Source organism: Blastomyces dermatitidis (genome assembly GCF_000003525.1).
Source record: "Blastomyces dermatitidis ER-3 genomic scaffold supercont1.10, whole genome shotgun sequence".
In the NCBI taxonomy this organism is placed as follows: Eukaryota; Fungi; Ascomycota; class Eurotiomycetes; order Onygenales; family Ajellomycetaceae; genus Blastomyces; species Blastomyces dermatitidis.
In genome coordinates this window covers 420,701-433,874 of record NW_025544783.1, presented here as the reverse complement: position 1 = coordinate 433,874, position 13,174 = coordinate 420,701, and the positions used below count along the sequence as shown (strand labels likewise).

Here is a 13,174-nt window from a genome sequence, read left to right as displayed (position 1 = left end):
GGCAAAAGAGCTCAATCACCACCAGCGCCTGCTGGTAGAAGGGCCGACCAACCGCGGGACCCCCAACATTTTGAGCCGCGGAACATGCACGTGATACTGTCAGTCACGTGTGGTTCCAGGTGGACATTGGCAGCGCTTGCGGGTCGTGTTGACGTCGGTTGTGTGAGCCTGTCTCTGAATTCGACCCTGACAGCCCTGCTGGATGGCGGAAATCGAAAGGCAAAGTGAGACGGCTACGATTGGGGTGAGGCTTGTTGCGGAAGGGAACTGTGGAACATCAAATACGTGCATTCACATGCACAGGTGCGGAGGCTACATGTAGGCACTGGGGTTGCGGGCCACTACTCTGGTCTTGATTCAAAGCCAGGTATGAATTCACATTCATATTCACTGGGACCTGAATTAGCTAATGATTCTGCCGAAGGAAATGGTAATATACTCCTAAATTCGAATAGTCAGGGACCCTAGATAAACCCCATTGATCGCAAGACTTTTGAAGGTCGTAAATCATTCCATTTATTATTCTATATAGGCTTTGTTGACAGAGAGCTCTAACCGTTTTATTCGTCTATATCCGTTTACTCAACAGGTCTAAACATTGAACTTCTTCGGGTGAAAGGACAAGGCCATCCGATATTATCACCTGCCCACCTCGTATCACTATCAACTGGTCCTGTTTTGACATCTGTCGTATCATTATCGCACTCCCTGTCGGCGTGCGTTCATCGTCATCGGAAGATGCCATTTCCTCTAGGTCCTTCTCTGGCCTCTCGGCTGGACGAAGATTTTCCGGCGTCCACCAGTACAAGGGGAACCTCCTTTGGATGTTGTTTAGCAGAAGGGCTGTGGCCAGAATAAGCGAAGAACTAAGCATCACAAGAGGAATCAGCAGCCATCCCAGGCGTCTGGTTCCCGGATCTATGCATGCCATCAACGCAGTGGCTCCGGCAGGTGGATGTATCGTTTTGCTGAATATCATGGCCGCAACAGCGACTGCACATGCCACCGGCCCACCAAGCCAGAACCAAGATTCTGCATGAGGATGCAAGGCAAACAATTTCGCGATCCCGGCCCCTATGACTGATGCGATTATTTGGCCTAGAAAAGCATTTCGAGGTTGTGCGAGTGGGGAATCTATGGAGCAGTATTCAAGTACGGCAGTAGCACCCTGTTGATAAACTGGTTAACACTTCACTATTGACAAAGCAAGCAAGAGATCAAACAAAGAAATCAAATCAAGAGGGAATATGACAGCGTCTTTTGCCCGAACCAATGGGTACTATGAAAGGATCTGGAATGGGACTAGAAGGACAATTCTTGATGTTATTCGGACGGGTCGTCGACTCACGAAGCTGCTAATCATGGTAAAAGAACCATGTGCTTGGAAACGGGGAATATTTTTTGTTACTGCAGCAACAATGGCCAGCCCGCAGAACACACCAACAATGGACCAGAGCATGACCAGAACATTGCCGGGTTTTTTTGGTGGTTGTGTCCTATGACCTAAGAAATGGGCCACCGGGCGGGGTATAAGATGCCATCGAGGATAGGGAACATAACGATTGAGAAGCCTGTCAATATCCAGGTCACAATCGTACAAGCCGGGCATCGGTATATCCAGTCTTCAGAATGAGTGGAAGCGTTGAGATGATTAAAAGAGAGTAGAAGAGAATCATTCAAGGAGAAGGAAGAAAAAAATATAAGGAAAAAATACGGAAAGACGGCATGAAAGTCCCGGATCACCATGCAACTGTTGGGGAGGGGTCAAACAGTTTCTATATATATATAGAGTCTATGGGAACTCGAGGAGGGGAAGATGAAACAGAATAGAAAAAAAAAAAAAAAAAAAGATAAAAATGCCTAGGGCGTGAAGCCGTTGAGCTGAGTCAGAACGATAATAGAACGATAACTACAGGCCGCCTCAGCACCAGCGGATTACGACATGACATGCCGGATTTGAAGATTCACGGTCAACATAATAATAGCGGGTGAAAAAATTTCCCCCCTCTGACATGTTTATTCCGCTTGGTTCGATGGGCGGTTTCTCCGCGGATTGCACGGTGCAACGGCAGTGTCAGGAAAGACTGAAATAATAATAATAATCCTCTGGCCCCAGGCAACGGGGGACCCATTCTTTTTTGCTTGTGTTTTTTGCGGCAGCTTGGTGATTTTCTCATGGCCATTTGGGGCAGAAGAGACCGCCGTACCTGCCAAGCTTCGGAGGGTGGCGTCGCGTGAGTCCCGTGACCTGGAACATCCCAGCCATTGCTTCAAATCCGCCAACCAGAGCGCGTTGATTGGGTTCGTTCGGCCCGCGGTCGGTCGAAGACCGCAAATAGTCTAGCGGTGTTGTCGCCATCGTGGCCAGACACAGGCGAAGACGACGTGATTCTCGCCCAGCTTCGTCCGTATTACCAATGCCGGAACCATTCTGCGGCTGGCAAACCTTCCGAATTGCGTGCATTGTCAGAGCTGAGAGATATCGCACAGGCAAAACTACAGCCTACAGGAGTGGAAGGTATACTGCCACATATGCTTGTCAATATGTAACAGAAACAGATAACGCCCAAAGATATCGGATTTATCGCCTTCTATCGGTTCTCTCGGATGTTCGGTTGATATCCGCCCTTCAAAAGATGGAACATCACGTGATATAAATATTTTTGGAGGTTTCCCTTTCTTGGCTCCAGCCGCCAGAGCTTGAGTTTGTGCAACTTTTTCCAGATTCAAGCTTTTTATTTCACCGGCTGTGTTGTTCAGGTCAGTGCAACCGGAACTCGGATGGTGAAACTGATTGAGGGAGCTGGGAAAAAGTGGATTACACCGTGATATACTCCACGCATGGTTTTGCCCAAATGAATAACTGTAATCCGATGACCTACATATATCGCTGCTATCTCAAGCGGATGATGAAGACTCTTTGGAAGTCTAGGTTTGAGATTAGATAGGTGCAGCAATGACGCAAATGCTCATCCCCGGGGTGTTTGTTCGTTTTCCTCATTTTTCCTCATTTCTCCCGTGTTTCCTCGGGCAAGACGGAATAATGAACTTTGAGATCTATGGTTGCAAGGCACCTTGTGGAACGAAGATATCTATCTAGACTTGCGGAAAATAAATTTCTTGAACTTTCAGCCCATTTTATAATGTTGGATATGCCAATAGCTGCTATATATCGTGACACTCCTCTCCGTTAGTTATTATATAGTTTTCTTTTTGCTTTTTTCCTTTTGGGAGGGTGGGGTTGGGTTGGGGCGGGGAGGATCATTGTCACAAATCATTTCCTCTAACTTATTGAGATATAGTCTGATCCTCTCTTAGCTGTTTACAAACGCTGAGCTGGTCAGCTCGCCTCTGATGCAGTATCGTTATCTTCTGTACACATGTAACCCTCGTTATTCATTGTTTAACGCGTTTATAAAGTCCTGCCTGCTTGATTCTTCTTGAGCCCTGTTTTGTCGGTGGGTCAATCTCATGGTCCTCAAGCTAGCAACCAGCACCACCAAACTCGACACAATATGTCCATCACAGATGTGAAAACATTGAGATTGAGACATGGGTTTCTCCGGTTCGTCACGGCAGTAATAGAACCACCACCCAGATACGTTCGACTGTGCGAGAATGTTGATAGCAGGCTTCTATCTAGCGGTCTGTGAGGTTTTGTAAAGCACGATTCGTCATTTCTCATACGTGGTGAATAAGGGTCTCTAACATCATGGCAAGCTGACCGCTTGATGGGTGAGAGAACTGTGCAACAAGCGAAGGAAAATTCAGCTCTGTTTCTCCCGATTATCGCAAACGGAGCCAAAGCGCCTCCCATGTGAAGTTCACGAATCATGCTCTCTCGCTCACTAACTCAATATCGAAGTGTGGACGACATTGCATACCCCTCCGGTCTAACTACGGCAGCCTATAGTGACATTTTGGTCAAATACGTATTTTATATAGTAGTGTTGATGATACTGATTGCATTAATACGCTGCGTAATCAAGGTCTTCTCATTGGAGGTTATGAAATAGAGCCTTACATTGAAAGATGGCTCTAGACCTAAGGGGCCTACTAGATACCCAGAGAGTCTCTATATCCTGGAGTCTCTATCCCCAAGCCCTCTATACTCAGGGATCTCTATACCTGTGGGTCTCTCTATACCGAGTACACGGATTCTATATAGGCTGCCAGACTAACCCACTCAGTCTGGATATGAATAAGCCAATTAACTATCCGCTCGGAAATCAGTTTTTCGAACAGAGGATGCGTGAACTGAAGGATTTTGAAGAACCCGTCGCTAGGCTAGCCGTTGGCCCCTAATTTCAGGCCCGAAAAACGGTTGTTGGGGGGCCCAGATAAAGAAGAAGCTTTGCACGATTTGGAAGCGCTAATTTGGTGCGAGTTTTCTCCTTCGTGAGAACCTTATCATGTGAGGACAAATATCCTTTGCCGGATGGAAGCTCTAGGAGTCTAGGGACGGGAACAGAGCTTAGCGGAATTAGTCCAAGAATTCGTCTCGTATTCAGATGCCGCCTTAAAAGTCTTGGAAATAATTAGGCGCAATCCTTCCGGCAGTGAGGAGAATCCCACAGGAATGAGGCTGATGCCAGGATCCGTCGTTGATAAACGCGTCTCTTCCCACAGCAGTGCCATCCATGGCTTCAAAATACATTCGAAGAGGGTGCTGGATGATGGAGACGTCGTGAACTGTGACGGTCCTACAAGCAGATGAGAAAGTTATCTATAATTCAAGATCCCTCAGGTTTTGAGCGAAGGATGAGCCTACAGAGTACGCTGAGGAAATGGTTGGTGATCCGCAAGACAAGAGGCAGAGATCCACTAGTGAGAGTGTCAAGCGATTTAAACCTGCAGGTCTAATCCGTGAGATATCGTTCAAATGGTCCCTGAAAGCCCCTGGTTCCTGCTCCATCCTTCCCCGTTTCCCCCTTCTTGTGAACCTAAGCCCCTTCAAGAGTGAAAATCGAGGCGGGCTACGGCAAATCATCCTTCGTCGAGACTCTACAAGGCCCGACTCTTTGTTGGCCTAAAGATGGCGCGCTATGTGCGCAGACTAACCGGTTGCATTTGGGCAACGGGCGCCCTCAATTTTTTATTTTTTATTTTTAAAAAGGAGCCTTCGTCTGTGTTGACATGTCGAGCATATCGCAGCTCTCTTGACTTTTCTTGCGCATCACCGGGAAAGGCCCTTTTAGATTCCCCCGCGCAATTTAACATACACAATCCGATATTTTCCACTTTTCCAAACGATCGCCCGAAAGATTAGTTGGGAGCTGGGAAGACGGTGAAAAAAGGAAATTATAAAATGGGTCAAAAAACCCCAATCGTCTCTCTTTTCCTCCTCCTCCTCCTCCTGCTGTCTCTCACTGTTTCCGCCGCCGACAACATCACAGATAACACCTCATGCCCCCCAAACGAAGACATCGTGTACTCCCCCTTCAAACCATGGTTCCACTTCTACAGCGGCAGCAACCAACTCTGCTGGATCACATCTATATGCGCACTTGAATCTGCCGACGAGGCGCGCAAACAGCAATTTGGCGCCACTGCGCTAATCATGGGTTTAATCCCACTGACGCTCAAGGATGTCGCTTGGCCTGAGCGACGAATTGCACTCGTGTCCGCTCCCTTGCCCTTTGCTGCCGCGGTCATCGTTCGCGCTCTGGGACTTGAGCCGACGGTCGTAGGTGATCTTGACGGCGTTCATGTGCAGAGATACCTACAGTGGATGGAAGGGGCCATGTTCGCCAATGTCGGGTTGCGCCCGAGCATTTGGACGACTGTCCGCGTGGCCGCTAGCTTTTTGCTTCTGGTGGTATCGTATGGGGTGTTGGCAGTTGTGGAAATATACTCCAAGCGCAGCTCGCTGGGCTGTCCATACCCCGTGTTTGCAGTTACTTGGTGCATCGCTGGTGTATTCCCGGCATTTGTACATGCCTTGTTTGCGATGCGACGGACACAGGTGAAGGGCGGGTCTGATTCGTTGACAACTGGTAGTGTCTCCGCGGTACAAGGTGCAGATGAAGCTTGGCCTGTCCAACTGGCTTGGGGCATCTACTATGTCGCCGGTACCCTTGTATTCACGTCGATAATGGCGGTGACAGTTGTCGAGCTTACCGTGTGGGTGTTTGTGCAGACTGCAGTGACGGCGGCTAGCAAGGTGTTTGCTCTATATCTGTGCCTGTTGCTGCGGAACCCCGACGCTGCCGCACGCCAAATCCGGAGTGATGAAGAGTGATTTTGGGTCAGCCTATTGAGGTTAGAGGCTGCAAGATCACACTGAATCTTGGCGAGCAGGGAAGATTCAACTGTGCAACCTTGGATCGTATATTGTGGAAGCACCAAGTACTCTTCATGAATGCCCTCTGTCCTCGTCTTAAATCAACATCCGGCCGTTCGACCCTTATGAGACCCGACACATATACACGCCATTTCTCTTGTTCAAATTTTAGCATTTATTTTATTTAGGAGGGGGATACCGGAGTTCTATTTTGTGTACCTGATGACGAGATGGTTGTTTTGAGATTAAGCTTGTTGCCAGTCTACTTGTTCTTCTATTCAAACTCGACCACACCTTTTCGCCTTTCAATGTCACTTGAGCTTTTACGCGTGGCAAACGATAGATACATAGCTATCCTTGTAATTAAATGATTACTTACTTCGTAAATCCCTTTTTGTGAAGAGTTTGTAGAAAACACTCCTGCTCCTACGCTCCTATGTCTGAACCAGAGAACACAAGTCAACCAACACTCATTTCGTTCTTATATGCAACCCATGAGCTATTTGCTATAATCTATTGATATACAAGGAAGAGATGACCTGAACAAACGGGCTAGAAAGAGCCATCAGGCAACGATTTTCCGCCCTCTTGCTCATGAGTTTTTAGGCCTTCATACCAATCAAGATCGAGGCTGGACACAAAAAAAACGTTAAAGAACAGGAAGGGCGCAAGATAGCAAGACAGTTAAAGAAAGGGATATATCCATGGGTGCGCTGGTAATGTAAGTGTGAATAAAATGCATATCAAATGATTTATCCAGAAGGTATTGAACTCGTCCACTAGGTGATGACTTCGGTCGGTTCCAGTGTTGTTGATTGGGGTCGAAATAGGGCCCCTTTTTAGAGTTTTTTAAGGTTAGGTAAAGTGTTTTATAGCTCCCGGACACGATCCTAGGTTTCGCCCAGGGTTGGCCCCGCCCCAACCAGTTCAACTTGAGGTATGGAATAATTTATACTGATAGTGACAAAACACTTAAGCTGTGTCACTTAGCCCGAGGCGTGATATATTGAGATACCTATCTCATTTTCTTAATTCAACCTAAATGTACTGATTTTACGCTCTTTGGTATATGTTTTGGTGCCATGGCTTACATATAATCCACAAGACCGACAAAGGAAGTCAAAATTGCAGAACAAGGTATACAAGCTGCATATTTATATACATATAGATACATACAGACGTGAATGCACCTAGCATATGTGCAAGATTTGTTATAGAAAGAGGAAGAAAGCGGCAAACATAAGAGAGTCTGGACTGCGTATACCACCGCTCAGGAACCCCGTACATGCGTACACGAAGCGCCGACCCATTCCATTCCCAAAACATCGATTCATCAAAGAGACATTCCATCATCAGCTAACAGATCGAATTTCCGCACTTGCACTATCAACATCTCCTTCGTCAATACCTCTTTTATTCCCATCTGCCGTGTGTATAAATACATCAGTAGTTCTCATTATGGCTGGAAACCCCGACGGCGCACCAGCAAGGATAGCATCTCGCCGGCTACCGTTTTTAGAACCAGAGAGTCTTGAGGCGCTAACTTCGACTTTATAATGGCTTGAGGGATATCTAGTGATATGCTGTTGTTCCGGGTCGGAGTGCTCGGTGGTAACACTACTGGCGTTGTGACGATAGAGGGTTGATCGGCTAAGTCTTCGCAATGGAGTTGGACCCATTGGAATAGGGTTGCAGGCTGAACTGTGTTCCTGCGTGTCGGGGTTGTTTGTCGGCCATTTAGGTGTCTTAAATGTCTTGCTTATAAACGTGGCGATGATTGTGAACATTGGGTTCAGAGTGGGTAGAGAAGCCGCTAGAATTCCAATTTGAAGTTCGATGCTGGAAGGAGAAAAATGGTTGATTAGCTTGGTTATCTGTTACCCTTTTGAGTTATTTGCAAGAGAAGTAACGGTAAGGAGCGGCTTTGGAGTACAGATGTTGTAAGGCTGATCATACTTAGTCCAAAGGGTGTAATCGCTTTCGCTAATGGCCTCTCAGCTATGCTTTTCTCCAGAGTAAGGGGAGGGCGTAGCATTAACTTACCGCCACGAACTGGGAGTCGTGAGCACATGAGCTCGACGAACAATTTTTATAATGGCAGCGCTGCATGCTCTGCATCGAGAAAATTAGAGTTCCAGAGGCACCGAAAGTCGTGGCCAGTGAAGCGGACGATATTTTACTTACATATATGCAAGAGCAACGATTCCCACCAACGCCACTCGGGAATATCTGCTGGCATTTGAATCGTAGTAGAGGGGAAGAGGTAAGGTCGATAATATAAGATCGATTATAGCGTTCATAGCTGTTGTGAAATTAGCCCCGAAGACCTTTCATGAATTTTTGAATATTACATACAATCAGTGGCTAGGCCGATGGTAACGTAGGATTTAAGTGAAAGACAATGGGAACTGGATTCTATGCCGGCATTCCAGAGGGCAGCAGCTGGAACGCATTGGAAAATAGCCATGCCTGTCGTAAATATCGTGAAGGCTAGGACGAACACTTGACCAAGATTTAGTTAGCTACCTCTTTCTATACATATTCCGATAAATAACCCTGAGGTTGTAATACTCACCAATCATCCCTTTAGTTGAATTCCGAATCTTGACTCCGCTTGTTGTCCGAAGTATAAAATAGCCGAAAGATATTTTCACGGCGTTGATTCCAAGCAGGTCAAATATCCCATGGATGTATCCTATTTTCGCCAAATATTCGCGGTTTTCAGAGCTAAGGAACAAAATATAGCGCCCCAAGCCATTGTACGACTCTGCTATGAAGCAAGCGAGGACGATAATCGAACATATCTGAATCAGGATGTTAGTGAGCCGACCCGAACATTAACATGTTTGTTGAGTAGGGATGGGTTTGAGTCTCACTGTGGCAAACACTATGAGATAGTCATCATGCCAGAAATGCCTCTCTATCCGGCCTCGGCAGTAACATCGCAATACCACTACAAGGATAGACAACACAGCAAGACACCCCGATAGACCGAGAATCAAAGGTGCACGACCTTCATCCACGGGCGGATATACTGACGAGATATTAGTTATCCCGGTATCATTTTCGACCGTGAGTGTTAGCAACGCCATTATATCGTCCAATACCACATCCTCGAAGTGATATTCCCACTTGAAAAAAGCAAGGTACCATTTTGGTGATTATTTGATGAAGAAGAAAACGGCCAGGAATTTGGCCGTTCTTCTGGTGTCCTTATGAGAACCAAGCAGGTTAAAAAGCGTTTGTCCCACGCGATCCCGCCTGCATTGGAGGCGATGGCTCTCGAGGACCATCCTGCAAAGAAAGAGTGCCACAGTCCTTTGTTGGTGTAGATCACCTTCCCGCCAACTAATCAGGGACCTCCATTTCCATCAAGTTTTCAGCAGAACGTGGGAACGCGAATGGCAGGAATGTCCTCTGAAAAGGGTGTGACATCCAGCCAGTTTGATCACAGAACGTGGCTGTTTGCCTTTCTCTGAACTGAACTCGAAGACAAGCAGCATGGCAGCAGTTGAGAGAATCGTATCGACAATTTTCTTCCACAATCCACGTGGAATGTAGCAACGATTGCATGATCCCTTTCTGTGCTTCAGCTTTCAACCCATTTCCTGGTGAACGGAAATGCAAGAGAACCTTGGGTAGAGAGTCTAACTGCTGCAAATGGAAAATGGACAAAGATGCAATTATGCCAAAAAAAAAAAAAAAAAAAAAAAACGGGGGGGGGGGGGGGGGAGGATCGGTGAGAAAAGATAATGAGCCGTAGAGGCCAAAGGCTGATAATTCTAGCATTTAACCAGGTCGTCCACAGCGCCTAACCTCGCAGCCTCGTAGCTACGCTTCAACGCCATTATTATGCGCAGGAATTACTGGGAAGACTGACTACAATCGACGGAGACTGGGTGAACCTAGAGACAGTGCATACGTACGACGGTGTCCTAAGAGATGATGACTCTTGCGCCGCCAGTCGAGGCATAATCATGCTTGCGCAATGCATGTGCTAAACCGATGAATAATGGAGAACGGAGATCGGCGATTGATATATCACATTTCATGATCTCTAGGTCAAACGGCATTGGCTCCCTAACGTGCAAACGCATCTCGGAAACAATCGCCCAACCACATTAAGTTTGGGCCCAAATTTGTGATCGCCCCCATTCGGGAACGCGAAAGTTTATTTACTTAAACCAGGGAGGACGACCCTTGGGTCACAGAGTAGCGTAGTTCACAATATCGCGATAAAAACGAGCATGGAGACGGAAAAGCACCTTGATCACCTTACATCGAGAACCTTTGAACCCTGTTGAATTCGGGCACCTGCGTATCTCACTACATGTCAAGCAGGTGGAAGCAGTAACCCACGCAACGGCAATCGAATGCATGTCAAACATCCAATGTTTTGCCCAACTTGGAGCTTTCCCTGGCAAGTTCGACGAGCCGGATGACATCGCTTGCCTGTGAAGGGCTTACTGGCACATCTCCTTTACCGGCTAACGCCTTTGCGAATTTGCGGTAGAACTCTGCATATGTGGGAGGCTCAATAGTGGGAAATGCCTCGCTATGCAATGCACCGTTATTGTAGCTTGTAAGGATACCTTTCGTCAATTAATCCAAGATTAGTGGGCGGGGTGGTTGTTATCGGGAAGCAAAAAGGTGTCCCAGTTTGAAATCCTCACCGTATCTATCATTAGGCTCCTTGGCATAACCTTGGTCTCCTGGTCTAAGTCCGGTTTTCAGTTGCTCTTCTTGGATATCCAGATAGTGCTGGTAGTAAATTAGCTTTATCGTGCCCCTTCAGTCGGTAATTTATCCAAGGGCAGAAGCGGAGAGGATTTACCTTTTTAAAGCTGCCCTTATCTCCCCGAACCCAGAATCTTAACTGCTTCTCTTCAGGGCTGATTATCGTTCCCTTTACAGTAGCTAAGATATGATCGTAGTGGAGAAGCAGCGTGAACGAATCTTCATACCCGGACTCATTGCTCTCCCTCTGGGAGCCAATAAAGCCAGTTACTTTCTTTGGAAGACCAAACAAATGGACAACCTGGTCAATAAGATGAGTCCCCAGATCATATAGGGCGCTACTTCCAGGTATCGTGTTAGTTTTCCAGCTGCGAGTCGCGGGCATCTCAGGGCGATGGCGATCGAAATGAGTCTCAAATTCAGCAACTCGGCCAAGGGCGCCGCTTTTTACCAGTTTTGAGACTGTAACAAAGTCGGCATCCCACCTACGGTCTATGGAAGTTCAAGTTAGAGTTTATTTTGTGCCAAATGATAGATATGCGGGGATATACGAGTTCCACATCCTGCCTCTCAATACCTACTTTGATATACAGAAATCATGCGATTTTGCTTCTCTGATATCGCGACCAGTTCATCCGCTTCCTGATGAGTGGGCGTAAACGGTTTCTCCACGATAACTATAAAATAGCGAGGAGGACCGCTTGGTTAGTATATATATATATAACAGGAGCACGCTCGCTGCTGGCATACCATGCTTTCCAGCTTCCAATGCCAGTTTAGCAAGGCCAAAATGAGTGTCCGGAGTAGTCGTCACGACCACCACATCGACTCCCGCATCTTTGACCATCTCTTCCGCCGATCTATAGCTTTTGATGCCTGGATGGTCCTTCTCAGCGTCATCATCTGATTTAGGCGTTCTTTGCACTATGGCGTAGAAATTGAATTCCGGCAGAGAGCTGATGAAGGGGATATGGAAGATCTTGGCGCTCAAGCCGTATCCGATGATGCCGACATTGTACGGCTTCGATGCCATCATGAATATAAATAATAAGAGAGGCCGAAGGTATATTTATTTGCAGAGCGAAGCGAAGCAATATGTTAGGTGTTTTCAAAACCTGATTAGAATAGAAGATGCGATCTTGCAGGCCCCATTCTGTGATATGATTGATTGAAAAAATGCACACCCCATGTGACCACCTGTAGAGAAAGCTGCAGCAGCCTGTATAGAAAGTCACAACAGTCTGTATAGATAGTCATCACTCATTAAACAAACAATTCCAGCTTCAATTGCTGCAATTGCTGCTGCTGCAATACAATAAAACACTCTTTATAGAAATGTAATATAATCTATCTCTGCAAAGATTTAACTAGTTCTTTGTTTATAATTCACACTAATTCTATAAATCTTCTGATTTCTTCTTTATAAACAATCAAAGAATTGACTGTAAATATATTTTTTTTATATATTCTGTATGAATATAGCTGCAGATTTATACAGTTTTTACAGTTAATTTAAACTATTCTATTAAATAGAAGACTGCATATAGACTGATCACTGAAATCATGAATTTCACATTTGATTTCATTTGGTCTGATCTCATACATTTCTTGGCATGAATCCCGCTGAGACTGGCTATCAAAAAAACATGTAAAGTGACTATATATCAAATCTTAAAATGAAATCATGACTTGAAAAAAATGAGAAAGTGATCTCATTTGGTCTCATTTAGTCTCATTCTTAGCATAAAGTTACTATTTTTAGACATTTTAAGATTTTTTTTAGACTATTTTTAATTTTTTAAAAAGTAACACTTTTTAATAATACTTAAATGAGATTTAAAGTCATTTAAAGTAATAAAAATAATTTAAATTAAGAAGTGAAAATCATGATCTCATTTGAAAAATGTAATAAGAGTAGACAGTAAGTCTCACTGAGACAGTATGAAACTACTATTTAATGTTAAAACTGTGTAATGAGATCAGTCAAATTAATAATAAGACTATTAAAAAATCTGATTCTGGTCTCAGACACAGTCACACAGTCAGTCTAACTACATATAGTACTAAAAATAAAGATAAAAGTAAAGATAGAGAAAGAGATGAAAATAGAGAAAAAAATAAAAATAAAGATGAAAATGAAGAAAAGAGAGAAGA

General features: G+C 45.4%; 4 protein-coding genes across 5 annotated transcripts; 1 reads left to right on the top strand and 3 right to left on the bottom strand.

Moving 5' to 3' along the window:
• Positions 1-163: 163 nt before the first annotated feature.
• Positions 164-6,788, top strand: BDCG_07879 (uncharacterized protein). Its single transcript, XM_045423656.1, has 3 exons — positions 164-367; positions 425-499; positions 590-6,788. Exon 3 carries the CDS (start codon positions 5,309-5,311, stop codon positions 6,239-6,241), a length of 933 nt encoding a protein of 310 aa, XP_045272538.1. The 5' UTR covers positions 164-367; positions 425-499; positions 590-5,308; the 3' UTR covers positions 6,242-6,788.
• Positions 569-2,557, bottom strand: BDCG_07881 (HPP family protein; the record flags this gene model as incomplete). Its single annotated transcript, XM_045423657.1, has 3 exons — positions 2,208-2,557; positions 1,349-1,571; positions 569-1,168 (listed from the first exon to the last, which is right to left on the bottom strand). Exons 1-3 carry the CDS (start codon positions 2,462-2,464, stop codon positions 569-571), a joined length of 1,080 nt encoding a protein of 359 aa, XP_045272539.1. The 5' UTR covers positions 2,465-2,557.
• A 456-nt stretch (positions 6,789-7,244) lies between the features above and the next one.
• Positions 7,245-9,979, bottom strand: BDCG_07878. 2 transcript variants are annotated; one of them, XM_045423654.1, is made up of 7 exons: positions 9,160-9,979; positions 8,859-9,087; positions 8,639-8,785; positions 8,468-8,585; positions 8,327-8,395; positions 8,240-8,266; positions 7,269-8,122 (listed from the first exon to the last, which is right to left on the bottom strand). In XM_045423654.1, the coding sequence occupies exons 1-7, from the start codon at positions 9,373-9,375 to the stop codon at positions 7,636-7,638; spliced, it is 1,293 nt and encodes a 430-aa protein (XP_045272537.1). In that variant the 5' UTR covers positions 9,376-9,979; the 3' UTR covers positions 7,269-7,635. The 2 variants fall into 2 exon arrangements, with proteins under 2 accessions (XP_045282349.1, XP_045272537.1); XM_045423655.1 differs by lacking the exon at positions 8,240-8,266 and having other exon boundaries at positions 7,245-8,122; positions 8,327-8,386; positions 9,160-9,973.
• Positions 9,980-10,002: 23 nt separating this feature from the next.
• BDCG_07876 (oxidoreductase) lies at positions 10,003-12,222 on the bottom strand. Its single transcript, XM_045423653.1, has 5 exons — positions 11,771-12,222; positions 11,602-11,697; positions 11,118-11,512; positions 10,957-11,044; positions 10,003-10,875 (listed from the first exon to the last, which is right to left on the bottom strand). The coding sequence occupies exons 1-5, from the start codon at positions 12,054-12,056 to the stop codon at positions 10,664-10,666; spliced, it is 1,077 nt and encodes a 358-aa protein (XP_045272536.1). The 5' UTR covers positions 12,057-12,222; the 3' UTR covers positions 10,003-10,663.
• Between the last annotated feature and the right edge of the window lie 952 nt (positions 12,223-13,174).